The 19,389-nt window shown below is 32.2% G+C and overlaps 2 protein-coding genes across 8 annotated transcripts; one reads left to right on the forward strand and one right to left on the reverse strand.

Moving 5' to 3' along the window:
* Positions 1-2,047: 2,047 nt before the first annotated feature.
* On the forward strand, positions 2,048-15,347 carry LOC108552534 (tudor and KH domain-containing protein). 2 transcript variants are annotated; one of them, XM_017907141.1, is made up of 9 exons: positions 2,048-2,067; positions 2,482-2,584; positions 2,656-3,064; positions 3,153-3,365; positions 3,857-4,020; positions 4,089-4,309; positions 13,804-13,984; positions 14,082-14,396; positions 14,758-15,347. In XM_017907141.1, the coding sequence occupies exons 2-9, from the start codon at positions 2,489-2,491 to the stop codon at positions 14,977-14,979; spliced, it is 1,821 nt and encodes a 606-aa protein (XP_017762630.1). In that variant the 5' UTR covers positions 2,048-2,067; positions 2,482-2,488; the 3' UTR covers positions 14,980-15,347. The 2 variants fall into 2 exon arrangements, with proteins under 2 accessions (XP_017762630.1, XP_017762631.1); XM_017907142.1 differs by lacking the exon at positions 2,048-2,067 and adding an exon at positions 2,353-2,371.
* On the reverse strand, positions 4,320-19,044 carry LOC108552535 (protein roadkill). Of its 6 annotated transcripts, XM_017907146.1 has the most exons (8): positions 18,272-19,044; positions 16,217-16,305; positions 15,852-15,951; positions 6,891-7,079; positions 6,186-6,484; positions 5,535-5,789; positions 4,910-5,057; positions 4,320-4,827 (listed from the first exon to the last, which is right to left on the reverse strand). In XM_017907146.1, exons 4-8 carry the CDS (start codon positions 7,066-7,068, stop codon positions 4,559-4,561), a joined length of 1,149 nt encoding a protein of 382 aa, XP_017762635.1. In that variant the 5' UTR covers positions 7,069-7,079; positions 15,852-15,951; positions 16,217-16,305; positions 18,272-19,044; the 3' UTR covers positions 4,320-4,558. The 6 variants fall into 6 exon arrangements, with proteins under 6 accessions (XP_017762635.1, XP_017762636.1, XP_017762634.1 ...); XM_017907147.1 differs by lacking the exon at positions 16,217-16,305; XM_017907145.1 differs by lacking the exon at positions 18,272-19,044 and having other exon boundaries at positions 16,217-16,576.
* Between the last annotated feature and the right edge of the window lie 345 nt (positions 19,045-19,389).

The raw sequence follows: 19,389 nt of genomic DNA on the forward strand, positions 1-19,389 counted from the left end.
TACTGATTGTCTGGTTAAAACCACTGTTTGGGCTAAATTTACTAAAGAATATAGAAAACTTTATGGGATTCTTAAGTGAATAAAAAGAAGGAAAGAAAATATGTGTTAGTTATTTATATCGTTTTATTATTTTATTTATTTCGACTTCCATGTCACGTGGATTTTGGCGACCTCCAGACGCAATCTATGTTCTTTCTACTATGCGTTGCATGAGAGAAGTCATCTGAGAAACTTATAGGACCGAATCCCCACCAGCCCAACCATTATAACATCATGACAGAAGTAGAGTAAAACGCTTCCCTTATTGGCAGAACTGATCCCTTCCTATTAGCCCGGTCATAGAACACCATGTGATAAAGAAAGTGAACGAAGCAACGAGACAATGGTGACGAAACGTGATGATCATCGTTACGAAATCATGGACGGCATCAAACGATAATTAATAACTAACAATTTAGTGTTAAATTCTTTACGAAAGTTATATAAGAATGTTGCCCGAAATTATAAAAGTTCATAAATTAAATTCGGAAATTGAGTAATTTATTAACTTTTCTCTGTCGGAGCCCTTCTGTCCGTTTCTATCCCCTCTCTGTCCTTGTCTGTCACATAACGAGCTCTTCGACAACCTCCTCGTCTATTCTATATTCCTATTACTTTCTTGATTTTTGAGCCCAAATCATAGATGGTGTTGATCGCAGGCGATAAAATTTTGATTTATTCAGCAGTAGAAAATTAATAAATTTCCAAGTTTTTGTAATTAATTCATGAACATTCATAGCTACACAGCAAAATTGGAATTATAGCAACATTCTTATACAATGTTTAATTTAATAATTTATACTTACATGAGCGATAAGTTTTATATTTCCTATATGTAATGATTATTTATATTTTCGTTTTCTTTCTGTAGTAAATAAGATTACTGTAGAAAACTGTTTTTCTTGCATAATATTCTTATTATTTTGTAATAAATATATACTTGCATAGGAAAGCTTAAAAAATAAATTTTTTTATTAAGAAATTTTATTTACAATTGTTTGTTTACAATGTTTTCATAGGCGAAAAATGAATAGAAAATTAAAAATATATTAGAAAAAAATAATTATGGAAAGGAATCGAACCCCTAACCTGCAGTATAGGAACTTCCGAATGTCGCTATTAAGCTACATCTCTATTTGGAAATTATTGGAAATAAAACTGTAATTCATGATAAAATAAAACTTTAATCATAAATATCTCAAAAACTATTAAGTAGTTGCGGCTATAAGGATATATATTCTTGAACTGCATGACGAAATCTACAAACCTACAATGTTTCAACTAAATCAATGTCCCGAAGAACTTGCACTCTCCTTATTAGAAGTTATACTTTTCATCATATAGATCATGTTATAAAATACCAATCATGAATAACGAATTCAAAAGTCTTCTCATGTCATCTGATTAAAATTATTGATTAGTGAGCTATATTCTCTCTATATAAATTAATTAAATTATTAGTAAAGTTATATCGGTATAATTTTAGCGAAATGATTGTAAATGTTTTTAGAAAATAATTATTTAAATAATATATCACCTTATTTTACCAGAAGTTATTTTATGAGTTTACTTTTTACTTGTTACTTTTTATGAGTTTAAATGTTTTTTAAAATAGTTTCTTAAATACTTCTTGATTGTAAAGATCTATTTTATAATTTTTAATTACATAATTTATCTTTTATTTATATTTGAATGTTATTGACATTTTGTATAATAATGCGATAAAACAAAATCTTTATATATCTATTTTTATTAAATTTAACGAGTAGATTAAATATAACTTCTAAATTCATCATTTTTCATTGTAGGAAACATAACGTATGTATTTCAGAACATTGAATATGAAACTAATAAGATTATAAGTTTATCTTATATTTCATTTATATCTCTATCTTCTTTGTAATATTATATCATTTTCGATAATTTATGGATAATTATGTCATTAAACTCATTGCTAGAAATTACATGTTTAAATCATCTGTCATGATCTAATCTTAGTGATTACGTCATAGCCTCAATTTTTCTGTGGTAAGTGCAAAACGTGTTTGTATAAAATAAAGACGTTATAAAAATATTATATATGTATTTTCTTTTGGCAAACGTGTGATTCTTTCAAATATATTTTAATTTTATTATTGATAATAATATAGTTCTAAAAATATAATTTCTAATTTGAGCTTAAAATGAGCTTAAATTATTATTTATAGCCAAATGAAATACATCAAACGAAATTTATTCAACAGTACTTTAAAAGTGCGTTTAAATTTGTATCTATGGTTTGTGGTATATTTTGTAATTCGCGCCATGAATGTTTTCCACAAGAATCTTCGAGGTTATGAAACATTTTATTCGTAACTATCCTAAAGCATGCTCCACATTTAAATTTATATTTATTTATATGAAAGGAAAAGTACAAAATAAATAGTGTGTTTGAATACTTAGATATAAAATGCGGTGGATGACACGACACTTTACACTACCAATTTTATTGGGTTTGTCTTTAACAAGTATTAGTATTGCTGCATTATATGTACTGTACAAAAAGGTAAGATTGAGAAATATATAAATTTATATATCATTTAATATTTTATTTTGATTGTTTCTTTAATTACATAGGATGAAGAAGATATTAAGTCTAGAAAAAACAAAGTTGAAGTTTCAAAACAATTTACAGTGGAATGTAAGATACCCAGGCAATTTGTTCCTGCTGTTATTGGAAGAAGTGGTTCAGTAGTAAAAGATATACAAAATAAAACAGGAACGCAGATACATTTTAAAGAAGATAATATTGATTGTCCTGATCGTATTTGTATAATAAAAGGAAACTATGAAAATGTACATTTAGCTGAAGAAATGATAAAGTCTATAGTGCAAAATCAGCCTATAATTGAAACATATGTAATGTATATACCTCAAAGTACATGTGGCGGAATAATAGGAAGGGGTGGTGAAGTTATACAACGAATTCAAACAATATCGAGTGCAAAAATTATCATTGATAGAAACTATGATCCTCATGATGCAAGTATGTTTACTTCATATAAATTTACATTACTATAGTTGGTGTTTGGTGTTAACATTTTTAAATTTTAATAACTATTAGTATCTTTCAGGTGCGGAGAGAATGGTTACTATAAAAGGAACAGGTGAACAAATTGCTGCAGCTTTGTCCCAAATTAAAGACAAAATTCGTGAAGTAAAAGAAGCACGTGGAAAGTTAGAGGCTTCTTCTGCTTCAAGACTGCCAAGAGGAAAATTATCTCCCCGAAACACTAAAATTAGTACATCTGAACAGGTTCAAACTACTGAATCTTTGTCATTACAAGGTACATTACATAAATAATGTTCTTATAAGGAAACTGTAAGGCCTTTGAGTCACTGATTTGGTTCAAATTTTGTAGGATGGTAGATTTAGTTCCTCTGTTGGTGAAGGTACATGATTGTACATGCCATTATCCAATAATTTTTAAGATATTTGCAAATGAAGACTTATCATAAGTTTAATGAAATTCTGTTTAGATAGGTTATCATGTAATAGTTTGATGTAACAGCAACAGACCTAGTATTCCTACACTGTAGGGTTTGGGTTCAACTCCGGGGAAGATGGAAAATAATCTTTTTCCTTGAATTATTTTTTATTTTGTATAAATTTTTCACATCTAAAGATACACAATGGAGTTTAAGTGAATTGGAAATAAGGTCCTATCCGCGTAGGAATACTAGTTGTCACGAACAACCTTGCAGTCTCCTTAATAGTTATTATATATGGATATTTTATATATATATATATATATATATTGTATGTTTTTATTGCTAGTTTCTGATGGCTTGATGGAAGTATATGTATCTGCAATGGAAAGTCCTAGCCAATTTTGGGTTCAAGTTGTTGGTCCTAGTACTACAGCATTAGATAAATTAGTATCTGAAATGACTGCTTACTATAATGATGAACAAAATCATGAATTACATATATTGAAAAATGTAAATACATAATTAAGTATTTTAACATGCACTTGCTAGAAATAAATATATTAAATATATTATTTCAGATAACACTTGGACAAATAGTAGCAGCAAAATTCAGTTGTGATGAACAGTGGTACAGAGCTGAAGTTATTTCTACTCCTGAAGATGGTCAATGTGAAGTCTATTTTGTAGATTATGGAGACCATGAAATGGTTCAAGTTGATTATGTATTAGAGCTTCGAACCGACTTTCTCAGCTTAAGGTTGCAAGCAGTCGAATGTTCGTTAGCCAATATTAAACCACGGTAAGTTAATTTCCAGTAAAATTAATTTAATTAAGTATAACGATGACGAGATATATTAAAGTCTAGAAAACATTTTTTTTATAAAATTTGTTGGACTCATACATTTTCAATGAGATTTTATAAGTAATGAAACTTTCTATGTCATATATTACGTTGATTTCATTTTTTGAAAAATATGAAGTTACTAACCAAGATTTATAAAAATTTATGATTAATGCTTAAATTGTATAAGCATAAGGAAAGAAAATGTCAGTTGCTTAATTCACTATCGTCCATGTTACTTGATCTTGAACTGTTAATACCAGCTTCACAAACTTCATTGAATAATTCTGGGTTTACTTGTTCCATCATTTTCCATGCCAAACTTTTATTTAGTATCATTATGTTTTCTTCACAGTATGCTATACTTGCCCTTTTTAGTGTATCACAGCCAAATTCGTCAGCAACTAAAAGTCTACTTGCTATGTTTTCTGGAGTTATCGTTTCGATGAGATTTCTTTCGCAAAGCTCCTTTAATCCTAAAAAATAATTAACAACAATTTTTTTAATCGACGTTAAATTTCTACCAAATAAATTCTTTAATAGCGTAATATATAATACCTTGCAAAGAAAAGCGTTCAGCTAAAGATAAAAGTTGTGGAGCAAAATTGTCTAAATTATCAACATGATCACTGTATATGTATCGTAACAATTCTTCTGTCACTTCTTTACTTAGATCCAATAATTCCAGAGAAAACATGTAACGTTTCTAAAATATTTTTGTACAAAATATTATTAAAAAATATAAGTATCGAATAAATATAACGATAAACAATCTCGAATACTTACCTGTGAAAGTAGCAAATTTGATTAGAAATTATTCAATATAAATAGTCAATTATGCCACAAAAATTATTACTTTACAGAAAACGTAATACATTATGATGTTTGTTAAAAAAAGAGAAATGAGAACAATTGTTAACTACGATGAATACACTACAATTCTAGAAAATCATAATAATATTAAAGAAGTGAATATGTATAGAGATATCAGTTTGGAAGTCAAACATCTTGCAATGAAGTGAATGTTAATGTGTTAAAGATAATGCTTTTATTCTTTCATTCTATATTAATATCAATATTGTAAAGAATACTTTCAAGCTATCAGTTTGTTATATTATATTATCTAAAACAAATTAATTCGAGTATTTTGCAACATTGGCACAGAATAACTCCTGACACGTACATTAAAACAACCATTTTCTTTATCGATTATGTGTTCTTCTGCTAGATTCCGCGTATTTGATATCGTATTTTCAGCGGTATTCACTTTCAAGATTTCCCTTTCATTGAATTCTTTCAAAGGTACGATCATTCCAGCTAAAATATTGCTACGAGCAGCTAACACACTGCTGTGTACTGGAAATTCAGCGTTGCTCAAACCTCCACAGGTTAATTTAGTGTCTGCGCCATATGAATGCTTCAATAATCTAATCATATCCTGAAACATGTTAATTTATTACTTAATTTTCACTTATCATCTTTTTTCCTATCATTTTTCAATGAATTTTTGTTATTGAATTTTGAAAAGGATTTATTCAATCAATGACTATAGAGGTATCTAAATATTTAAATGATGCATTATTTAAATTTAAATTACATGTATATTAGACACCATACATATGTACCTTTTCTCATATACAACACTTATTTTATGAAAAGAATTTATTTGTTTCACTTCCATTTGGCAGTGTTGCAGAAAAATAAAATATTCAAACTTCTTTTTCTTTTCTTAAAAATTAGAACATGAGTTGGTAAATGAAACTTATAAGGTTTTTAAGCGATGCTGTGCTAGTATAAACTAGTTCTAAGTATACTTTGTACCAAAAGTACTTGCCTGTGACAAATTATGCTTCTCACTTTCATATTGGATTATCTGTATCTTAACCATTAACATCACCTCGCCATTTTTCTTCAAATGCCTGTCAATAATGGATAAGTCTCTGTAGCCTAAAGAAATGATGTCCGTGTACGATTTCAGCTCAAGTATTGTCCTGCTAACGTGATAGTACTCCCAGTATTTATCTTCAGCATTGAAAACTGCAAATTGAAATCGTATCTTCGCTTGTTCCGCTTCATCTATGGTGCAGTTCAACATGTTCAGGCACAGTACCACTGGGTTTATCATTCTTTTGCCTGTTACCAAACAGTGGACCATTCTTTCCTTTAATAAAGTCAATAATGAAGATGGTCTCGAATGAAAACAAAAAGGAAAGAAAAAAGTGAAGAGAAGAGAAGAAGAGAAATGAATGAAAAATGTACTGGATTCTGAGATAGCGCATCGCAGTTAGAAATAATTTCTTTATCTGTAAAGGAATTTGAGCTTTGAAACTTTCACGAATAGATTTATCAAAATGGGATCTTGAAAATGTGCGAACCTTCTCAAGTCATATTACAAAAGTTCTTCAACTGAATCCTCCCGTTTGTCAAGTTAAATTATTCGAGTTCGATGTTCGAAACGTTATTTTTGTCGAGGTTAGGATGATTTACAGAATAGCGATCGAAACAGCGGTTTAATGATTAAGGTTATCGTTCTTCTTACCATCAGGATCTTTCCAAAATCTGATGGACAAATTCCACGTGCTATGAATACCGTTCACGTTCACGTCGAACGAAGGACTATCGATGAGACGTTTCTTTAGAACAGTCTTCTTGTAATTCGGAATGGGCCATGTGTACTTGAACACGACATCTGAGACTGCTGGTACCAGTAGTTCCATTTATGGCGGTTCTACGTAAACGAAAAGGCCTAGGGTAATCGAGGAGCAATTAATCATTGATATTTAACGAATATTCCATAATAATATCGGAATATTCTGTCTAGCGACCTATTAATTGAATAACTAGATAATAAGATATGAATTCTGCGTTTTGTAGTTCGTTTATTTATTTTATTAACATTTAGAAAGACTTTTTAAGAATTAAAATTATCATCTCGAATAATCATCAATTTGCACCAATAAAAAATTTTATTCCAATTTTTCAGCTACACGTGAACCAGAAGTATGTAACAATGGAACCATTATCTGAACATAATTAATTACTTGCTAATTATTTTAATATCTGAACGTTCTAGTACTCGAATTTTCTGTAAACATTCTATCATTTTTGTATATTTTTTTCTGTTTATTTCAATTATTGCGTATGGTACTAAATTGAAGACAACATTTATTTTTCTCTATCTAAAAATTCACTTATTTATTCGAATATTAGAGGATCCATTGTGTTTTCAAGTACAGCCAATTTTTACGTATACATATAATATTAAATACAAGATAAGATCATAATTTTACTATCTAAAAGTTCACTTATTCAAACGGTCCCCTTATTAATTCGAATATCGAAAATTTTTCAAGAACAACTAACTTTTATTAATCTTTAATTTCTCTTTTTAATATATTACATTTTTTAATGCTCTTCCTCCCTCTATTTTGTACCATATTTCTTCTTCATCGCGCGTATCTCGACACTTTTTCTCGCCTCGACAATCTTTCTTCTGCCTCCATCTTTTGATTCTTTTCGCATGCATTAGTCTATGTGTCCTGTCTATCTGTCCACGAGGTAAAAATAATTCCCGTGGAATAATTGCGGCGCATGATCACGATAAAGTGTCATGTGAAAGCACGCGGAAGGCTTTGTTGATTATTGGATCCGGCAAACTTTGCAGTATAAATCGCAAGTTGAACGTTAGACAGGCGTGTGCATACGTTTGTTGGCGGGTTGCCAGTTTTCGATCTTAATTTACCCCTAATTTAACGATAGTTCCTTACCGGTTAGGCGACAGGTTTACGCTTTTGTTTAGACGTGTCAACGAAATCCACGTTTTATTTCGAATAGACGCAAGCTTGGCAAACGATCGAAGGCAGACAAACAAACGGATCGTATTAAAGAACATTCGATGGAAAGAAATTCGATGCAAATTTCCGCGAGTGGTAGTTTGAACAGAGTTACAATGGAAACCACATTTTGGCGAATTAGGGTTCATCAAATAATAAAGAAATGGGATTATCGTTTATGGAACAGAGATTATGGGTTTGGAAAGGTAATTTCATTCGTTGGTAAGTGCTGATCTAGGGAAAGGGTAAAATTATCATCGAAGATTCAGATTTAGAAACAAATTCATCTACAATACAGTTTCGTTGTATAAATTGGTTTCATAAATTGTTATTAAATTATATATATATATATATTCAAAAAATTCCAAAAATAGAAACTCTCAGAGAGATCATTGTGACCACCTTAGTGGTAACTCCAATATTGAATATAATCGTAGTTTTCAGTATGAAAATCCCAAATGAGATAAAAATTCTAAATTCGTTCTTACTATATTGCACAAAGGGTTCATCCGTTATAGTATAACGACGAGTATACTTCGTTGTAAGTTTTCCATACTAAACCCCATAAAGATCCATTACCCTTGCATCAGGATTTTTATAAATCCTGAAATCTCTTATAATTCTACTGCGAAAAAGATGGATGCATAGTGCTTAATTAAAAAATGAAGCGATTTTTCAATGCATAACTTTTCATCATTGAATCATAGTACAAGGGGTTAACCTTCGCACTTGTCGACATTTTCCGTAGGGAAAATTACAAAATTTTCTGCTGCAAAGTCGACGATATTTTTTAAAACGATAAAGAAGGAATTGCGTGTAAATTGTCACGTAGAATTATTTTATTTCGATATTTCACGCATTGTTACGTTATTTCAAATTTAGCGTATTAATTAATATCGATCTTTAAAATTTTATTAAACGGCGACTAGAGGCTGCCACTCGCGTATAAAGGGTTGATAACGTGTTCAACGCGTTCTTCATGAGTTTTCTCCAACGTTCATGTCCGATAGGATCTACTAATGAGACAAAAATCGAGGCATCCCCGCAATACTCCGGATGATCAGGATGAGAATAGATTTCGCTGCGGGGTGTCAATCGAATGCGAATTTAATCAATTTGGCAAAACACCAGGATTCGTATCGCGTGCCGAGGAGCAGCTAATCACCAGTGCAACCTCTGAGTAATACACACAAAATAGTTTTCCAATTGGAATTACCACGGTGTCGACGATCTTCGGTTATAGGCGACATGTTGACTTTCGAAGGCAAATCCGAGTGTCTCGCCAAAAAATGGCAGACCACTCCGAAACGTTTTCTATTTTCGTTCTACTCGCTTCACCGTGCTCCCATCAGCTCCTATTCTCCTCGATGCAGAAGCATTCATTGCAATCATTATTGTTTGTAAAGAGAGTCATTATTTTTCTCTTCTCACATCTTTTCCTTTAATTTGTTTCTCATCTTTCATCTTCTTTTGTCTCTCACACGGTTAAACGGGAGGGTAAATTTGATTCCTCCAGTTGTGAATTTAATCTTCGCTTTAAAATGGAGACCATGCTGCACCGATTATTTTCTCATTTCTGATGTCTTCTATGCTATTGTACGTTATTCGTTTCCCGCGGAGAGATTATCAGGAATTTTTCTTTGGAATAGTTTTAACGCTGGAATTGCCAATTATTGTTTTACAATTGGTAACGTAATTAATGGAAGAAAGGAAGAAAAGAAAGTTATATCGGGTAGAATACCAGAACGACCGTTTTGAAAGTATAGATGAACAAAGAAACATCTAGAGTGAACTAAATATAGGAATCGAGTATTATTTTTATGAATCAAAATGGTTGGAGGTTGCGTTGAGTTAATTTAATCGGGCGAATAGTCGAAATTACCGATTCGAGACTTGCGTGTTTCATTGTGTCTCTAGTGCGTCCGGAAATTCAGAAAAATTCTTCGCGGCAATGAGAGACATAACTGAACCACCTGGTAATTTAAGATAATTAATAAATAGGGATAATCGCGTTAAACGATCCTTAATTGAAGACAACGACGACCTCGAAGACTATTTGCGTTACAAACATGGGGGTCGTTTAAGAAGCTTAATTCTCTGCCTTGCTTCATGTTCGTTACAAACAGCTGGACAAGAATTCATGCTGAATTTTATTTTTCGTAATAATTATTCATTTTAGTTTCTTTTTTTAGCAACAAAGTTATAATCTCACCATTTGTGTTCACACGAAAACATACATATGCTGAAGATTAATTGAACACGCTAAAATTTGGAAGAGAACTTGTCTTGCACCTCAAATATAAAATTAAAGCTTCTGAAATTTAATAGTTTCCGAAAGAAGTATCAATAGAAAATCTTAGTATCATAAACAGGAAATATAAATTGCCGAAATATTAATTTAACTTATATAAGTTTAATTGACGGATATAATTAAATCTCAATGCAGTTTAAAAAGTGGTGTGTCAGTAATGCTGTATGGAATTCTATGCATAGTACCGAAAATTCTTTTATTAATATTTTACTAAAAATATTAAAAATATTAAAAATACTATTAAATTCTCGAAAGTAAAATTTCATATTTAGGATCTTCACTCTCATCCTCCATCCTTGAATTTGTTGATCAGTCGCGGTTGCCATTCGAAATTGCATTCAAACGTGCATATAAATTAAACATATTTTATTTTTTTAATCATGAAATAAAATACCATTTCTCGTATCTTATTACCTAGAAAATAAAAGTATTTTCTAATGAACGAATACTCTATTTTACATGACAGTAATTCTATTAATAAGCAAAGGTACTTTCAAATACGTTTCGATTTTTCTAATAGCTATATATGTAAATATTTACGTTAATGTTTATTTAATATTTGCTCGATAAGATCAGCTTGATAAAATTCAGTTTAAGATTCATCGCATAAGAAACGCGAAGCTTCCTTTGACAACTGTCAGGAAGTCGAGGGAGTAGCATTTTCTCATTGACATTCAAAACTACATCACTGTGACACACGCTTGAAAAGAGTCTTGCACAGGCAAACTAACTGTGTGGCGAAATAAATTCGTACTTACGTAAATATTACACACGTGTCTATTATGACGTTCATTAATGCATCGAGCCAGCAAAAGTTCCAGCCAACGAGAAACCGCGAGTTCACTTCTGCACTCTTTTGCACTCAACGTTTAATCCACCTTCACTTTTCTCGTCGCATAAATTTATTTCAGAAGATCGATGAAAAGAATGGTAAAAATCGGTCAAGATTTAATTAATAGTTAGAACTACCACCGATATCCGTTCCTCAAATTTTCCCTATTTTCTGTCAAACTTTTCTTCTTCTTATTTTTGGTCGTAATATTTGTTTAGACGAAGGTATTCATATATCTTTTTAGATGTTTCGCGAATGAAATTCGACGAGATTTGAAAGCTTCGGAATTTTGAAACGATCACTGGTAGCAGATTCGGCTGAGAGGAATAGAGATGATTGGTAGCACGCTTTCTTTTTGGCTTTGGTTGAGGATATTGTTCAGCACGAAGATCGTGAAACGACTGAGACCCTCTGACCATTAGCAGAGGTCTACGTTCATCGTCCACTTCATCTTCTCGCACGTATACACTTGTGCTGTGCCGTTTATAAATGGAACAAGGCGTCCCGAAAGTGCTTAAGTCTCGCTAAATGGGGGTGTTTCGTGCACATGTTTTTTGTTTCTCACGATGATCCTTATCAACCCTCGAAGTCTGAACTCCGTTCGCGAAACGGGGTTAATGGCAATTTTACAAAGAATCGTAGTTGCTTGAAAGTTCTGGGTAATTGGGAAGAAACGGATCAAGAGTAAACGTACTAATACAGCTTGAGGTAATTGAACCTTTACTGTGATCTTTTGATTCTAAAATGCCCTTTGATGTTGGAAGAAAGCAAATTGTGACGCGAATATTTGCTTGGAGACTGCACGTAGTTGAGTATACGATATACGTGTTGGTATATTGAAATGGATTGATTATTTTTAGGTAAAATAGGTGTTTTTAGGGCCAGGTACTTCAGACACTCTGACGCATTCCTAGACTTTCATTCATTGCTTGCACTCGACTTGGTCCTAAATATCTCATCCATACAATTCTTGCACGTGGTCATCCGTTCGGTCGCATGCACTCCAGATGATATCCTAAATGCATAAGCCGGACCCGATATCGCTCTTAACCCTTTGCACTCGACGATTTTTTGGCTAAAGAAGAGTAGAAAATCAAAGATTCTCTATTAAAAAACTGACGATACTTTTTTGAGCAGTAAATAAAGAATTGTATAATAATAGAATTGTAGAATTATTTGATTTCGATATCTTGCACACTGTTACATTACATCAAATTTGATATATTAATTAATATTGATCTTCCAAATTTTATGAAATGGTGACTGAGGGTCACTTCTCGAGTGCAAAGGGTTAATACTATTTCCTTTGCTAAAGTCCATCCCACCCTACAATATCACACTCTTTACACGAATTTTTAATATCATTATGTGTTATATTTCTTTAAAAGTACGACTAACAATATGAAGAAGAATAAAAGACCCGATACATTTATGAAATTCGATTCAGAGTCCTATTATTGGTACAGCACCTAAGTACATGTACGTAGTAGATAGGAAAATTTGGACATTATCAGAAATGTGCATTCTAGAATAAATATTTACACGTTGTTTGGGTTCATTCTAGCTGCTTCGACTTATGTTACTAACGTGCACAAAATTACCACGAAGAAAATTACCGAACCCCCTTTCGACGAAAATGCAAATTCTATGAAATGGTCAGTGGTCGAACACAATACTTTCGTAGAACTTTGTGTAATAATATTTTGTAGTAAAATCGAAGATTTAGTCCTAAACAACATATTCGACGAATTACTCCCAGGCATAAGAATTCTAAACGTTTAGGAACGAAATCACGTTTCTAGATATACGACCACTCCTTACGTTGCCAAATTGCTATTTGTTACGCTACGTTTCGCGTAACTTCGCAATTTGAGTATCTGCAATTGCCAATGTTTAGTTGGAAAATTAACCAGTGAAAATACTTCATTGAAAGCGTAGTCTGGTTTAGAAATTACACATATTCTTATTTGTTGCAATCTTACTTTATCTGCCCGTAGATGTCCCATCTTTGCCGAGGTGCCATTTTCCTGGAAGGGAATAATTCATTTTCACAGATTTTAAATTAGAATAAGAAATCAATTATAATTTTCTTTTGGAGGTAAACAAACAAAATTCTGGCTGTAGTGTAGTTAAATAATAGCATAACTCGTGATTCGTGCCAAATATGATATAAAAAGAAGAAATGTAATATACGATATCGTAGTATTACGACATGTTACTACTAATTCTCATGTTTTTGCCACACAGTGACATTTCAAAATTTCACTGTTTATATTTATACTTTGTTATATTTTTATTTTTGTTATTATTTTATGCAGAATTCTTTAATAAATATAATTATTAAATTCCGTGATAGTAAGAAGTCTTACTTTGAAATAATAGTAATAATCAGTAATGATTCTGTAACGTGAAACAATGAAGTCCAGTACTCGTGTGATAATTTTTCAAATATTTTTATGTTGTTCGTGTGTTACAGGGAGAATGAATGGAGTACGGAGGCTTGCGACTTGTTTGCTGAACTCACTTGGTTGGCTCAATGGAAAGTGGTGATTGCCAAAGTTAAGGGTTACAAGGAGCGGACCCTCAGTTACGGTAGATCTCGACGCGAGGGTTCACCGATTCCTTGCGTTGATCTTTTCAATAAGAACGAAGACAAGGTATATAAACCTTGGGGCTAAACCATCTATTCTTATGAACTTTATTTTTCCATTAATACTGATGCACCAATATATATCGTATATAAAATATGCATAGGACATAAATATCGGCCAAGAGATGATAAACGAAGGCTTCGCTGAGCTGGAGGAGCCTCTGTTATCGGCAGCCTCTTCAACGCTGTCGCTATCAACGCAAAGTCACGAATTCCCGACTATTTCAAGTCCAGCGTCTACTTCCCCATTGGTGAAACGACCTATGACCCCTAAAACATCGGCAAACTCTTCGCGTACATTGGGCTCGACCGATTCTCCAAACCCAGATGAATCGGCCATAGATCTCGAAACATCCAGCGACACACCTTCAGGCTTGCAAATCGAAGAAATCGAAGAAATCGATCTTGTCACACCGCAGGTAAATGTATCGAAACTTAATTCTCTATAAGTAAAATTTTTTACACGGTGGATGAGTAATCACATACCTTACTATTGGAAATGTAAATGAACTTTTACTATTGGCCAGGTTCAAAAATTTTAGGTTTTAGAATTCTGTAAGTAATCCAGAACAAGAGTAAGAAAGGAAGAAAAGGATATAGAATTCCAACAAAGTCTGTGACATCGAACGATAAACAGGATCAGTCGTAGAAAGTGTGCAAATGTTGATTTTCTCCCTTCTTTTCCGGCATGTAGCTCGAAAAACATGCTCATCTCCAACTAACCGATAAATCAATGAATACATCGGGATCATTAACAGTGGCCTTATCGATTTCTTTCAGAAAATACACAGACAGATTGAGGAGATCGATCTGGTGACACCGACGAAGGACGAGACGAGCCGTTTCATCGAGAACAACGGTGGACGTCTGCGAAACGGAAATAGCAATCAGTACGAGAAAACACGAAATCCTCGGTCGAAAACCGACGAATCTGTGCGAATCATCGCGGCTGGCTACGAGAGCGATCTTTCGGCAGATTCGGACGAATTGGAGCTGGGGTAAATCGAAAACACCAGCTGTGGTTCTCTTTTTCTATCCAGTTACGCTTTTCTTCTTTTCTTTAACCTCGTAGTTGTTTTAGATGTGATGATTTGAAACATTGCAAACGAAGCCTTTCCTCGATAAAAAAGGAAATGGAAAAAGAGAGAATAACGTAGAAAACATGCAACGATTTAAGCCTTTCACCTATGCGCTCTATTTTTTGTTTTTTAATTTCATCGTTAATGTTGTAGTTAGTCTAAGTTTGAGAGAGATTATCTTGTTGCAACTTACGGTTCTGATACTTTCGCAATCTCGTCGGTCATAAAGAATCATGGAGAAGAAAGTTACTGAGTAGATTATAACTATTGAAGAATAAAATTTTAGAGAAAGCGTGGGGAGCATTTTTAAAGTAGATGAAGAATCCCATTTTTGTGAAATAGATTATAAGATTTACTATATTTAATTTTTCTTTTCTTTTTTCTTCGAAATAAAAATTACGTTTTGTCGAAACGTAATGTTTGTGTTTAATTTAAATGATTAAATTTTATCACTTTGAACTTGCTTCCTTTGCTAGACTATTTATTTGCAAGTAACTTACAATTAGATCACGAATTTAATTTGTAAATGATTATTTCGGTATTTTAAAAGATGCATTCTAAATTTACGTATTTATCTGTTACGAGAAATAACACATCTTCTAACTTTATATCAATAGACTACTTGATGTTAATTTAATGAAAATTGTCAATTAAAATAGAATTATTTCAATGTGCTTTAGAGAAAAAGGTATGTAATAAAGAATGACCGTAAAGACCTGGTAATGGCGAAAAGTTGATGTTTTAAAAGCAATTGTTACTGGAAGCACGACAAATCACGTATAAGCTCTTTCTTACTCTTATTCCAAGTAGTCATCATGTAGCGCTACTCTTGAGGCCGTGCACAATTTCTTTCAATGCACATACGCTAAGACTGCTTTGTGCGTAATTACCGTCACTGAAATATAAACATGGTATATAAGAAATGATTGCAAGTATTAGAAGTATCAAGATTAAAGAAAATTTTGTAGATCGTTCTATTTTTATAAGATAACTCATTTATTAATTAAGCTCATTCTCGCATAGGATTAACGGGAAATAAATGGATAAGTAAATAAGAGAATAAATGCTATTCATTATTCTCGAATGAAAACAAAATTTCTATCAAAAGGAATAGGATAATTTATTCTTTTTTATTTTAATTTCTTCAAAATAGTACTTACATTTTTCCACTAATTGTTCTACTAATTCGAACAATCATCATTTTGAAAGTACGTAGACATAACAGTGCCATATTATTCTCAGAATCTTCCTATTAAAATAAGAAGCTTTAGCACAAAAGTAAAAGTAATTCACGATTATATGCTATAACAATAAACTTTGTATATGCTTCAATCAGGCATTTATTTCCCACCAATGTAATAACAATCGTTCGACGCAACACGATTCGTTACTTAATAGAGAAATCGACCGACTTTATTGTACCTACAATAGCAATGATACATTTGACTAGTGAAACTTCCAGAATATGTCTTTACACATATTGTCGATTAGCTTTCTACTGTTGTTACATATAGTGTATTTTTTAAGACACATAAAAACTAAATGAATTATTATTGGACTTATTTTCTAATCCTATTAGTTTAATAATCCCATTAATGAAATAATTTAATAATTATGAAAAATTTCAAGGAATTTTAATTTTGAGATTAGCCTACCAACATTACGTTTTTATTCAGGAGGATGAAATGTAAAGAATAGATAAGAAGAGAATAAAATATACTAATTAGTATTAAAGTAATTACGTATGTGAAAAATGAGATGTGACAATAATTATATTATAGTAATATAAAATAAATATGATAATAAAATATCTATTAATAACGATTGAGAATACATGTTGCATTAATAAAATAATAAATATATAATAATAAAACTTTTTGATAGTATTATACATTGTGTATTCGTTTAATCAGACAAAAGATTAAAGACAATCGAAGATTGCAAATAAATTAAACCGTTTATTAATTTTTGGTAATAATCTTCGTAAAATCATCAATACATTTAATATTATATTTATACGTAAAGTACTTTCTATCAATAAACAATGCTATCCAACAATTGAAATTTTCTTTTAAATAACTTAGTTTTTCTAAATTAACAAATAACTAATGAAAGTGAAAACTAAGAAATACTACAAAGTAATAAACCTAATATTAAAAATGCATTATACATTTTAAATATGACTTAAAAATATGTAATACAAAAAATTTAGTTCAAAATACAGCATCCTTTATATATGATTATTCTGCTTATATATTATTTGGATTTTCAATATAATATACATTAAGTTACAGATATAACAAAAAGGTTAAATAATATCATTTATTATATTTTTCTCTTACAATTTACAATTTTATAATTTATTATAATTCCAATTATAATCCAATTTACTCTATCTTTATCTAACCGCTTGCTGTCTTCGTCTATGGCGTTACGAGGTGTATTCAACGTCCTCCTTGCGCATTCATAATATAGCATAACGACCCCTGAGTGTAAGATTTTATAGAAAAAAATGATCTTGGCGCCGAGTAAAGAAAGCGATAATGTAGTGGTATACACGATGTACAAAATTTAGAGAGTTTTTTATATTAGACCGAAAGATGTGCTGTCAATTTACCCAAATTTTAGAAGAATATTATATTTTTCTTTTTTCGAAGTCTGTTACTGTTATTTCCTTTTCATCTGGTATTGGAATTACGCGTAGCTGCGACACTGCTGAGACTAGAGGAACGAACAATGGCTGCATGGCGGTAAAATTCCGTATACACGTTACCGACAAATATTTTCTTTACCTAATCGAATTGAAAACAGTTTCGACAATTCCGTTCATATTAATATATTTATATTTCGTTAATATATTTATCATCTATTTCAGCCAACATGTTAAGGTCTGTTATTACCTTTCTTAAAACACCCACACCTTTACACCTAACAGCCAATTTCCCCTCCTAAATATATCAATACATTCGGCTACAAGTGACATCAAAGTACATCGAAAAGAAAAATTAATCAAAATATCCCTATAATATCTTTTCCTAGTGATCTCCATACGCTATCTTTGAGAACAATCCGACAAACAATTAACATTATCGACTACATTACACGCACCTTACGCCTACGAACAATGCATCTTACAAAACACTTTTATATCATCCGAGAAGAAAGGAAATCACTCGCTGAACTTCATCATCCTAAACGAAGCAACTAGCATTTACCTGGAGGACTAGATGCACAATCACATTTATAACTCGTGTTTGACTGAAATTCGGAGCTTTGGACCGACTCTGTGCGTCCCGGTCCAAGTATGGATCAAAGATCACGTAACTAGTCCAAAGGCGATATCGTTTTCACTGACAGACTGCTTATCGGCGTAAAAACGACAGAAGATAGGTGACAATTCGCGACTACATGACGATACCTCTACGCGTGAGAAGGACGCTTTCATTACTAATCGTATAATCAGTCGATTTCACTTGCGCTGCCTGGAGTTCGCCCGATAATACAGCGGCCAGCGGGAATGCGTTCCCTGCGTGCGCGCATGCGTTCGACGATCGCTTGACCGAAAAGCTATCGAGTGATAGTGGGGGTAACAGAGAGAGAAAGAGGAACAACAGTCGGCACTCAAGGAATGGCGGAAGGAATAGGAAAGAGAGAGTGCGTGTGAGCCACAAAGTAGGTCATTGGAGCGGGCACCGTTATATTTTGGTCAATTGAAGTGTGTCATGGGTCCTGCAGTGATGTAGCAAGGATCCTAGGTGCTGGCGCAACGGACCTTTTTGGTCAATTACGAGAATAACTTATTTCAGGTTACTACAGGTTGAGTCACCCTGTATATGCAGGGTATTATATACACATGCTTCAATATTAATTCTTTTTTCTTTTATATATATTGTACGCCATTGGATCATTTTTAATACTTCTCATTCCCTAAATACATCACTCCAGAGTCCAGATATGAATCCTATCGAACATGCCTGGAAAAAAAGGATTCGAAAGCATTGTATAGCAAAGTGGACTTGAAAAATGTTCTTTTACAAGAATGGAATAAAATCGAGCGGGATTTTACAAAAAAGTTAGTTGATTCAATGCCCAAATGATTAAAGGAAGTCCTTAAAAGGAAAGGAGAGCTAACTAAATATTAATATTTAATTTCAAGTCATTTTTAAACGTTTTTATTCAAGTGTGCCAATACTTTTGTCCAGCATTATTAGTCAAATCCTAAGTGCTGAAGAACTCGTGTCCGGTGAATCGAGTCAATAAAGAAGTTTGATAAATATATAGCGTAGAAGGTACCAGCGTATTATAACGTAGAAAGTACCGAACTATTCAGCAT

This window comes from Eufriesea mexicana, unplaced genomic scaffold (genome assembly GCF_001483705.2).
Source record: "Eufriesea mexicana isolate 0111107269 unplaced genomic scaffold, ASM148370v2 scaffold7018, whole genome shotgun sequence".
Classification (NCBI taxonomy): Eukaryota; Metazoa; Arthropoda; class Insecta; order Hymenoptera; family Apidae; genus Eufriesea; species Eufriesea mexicana.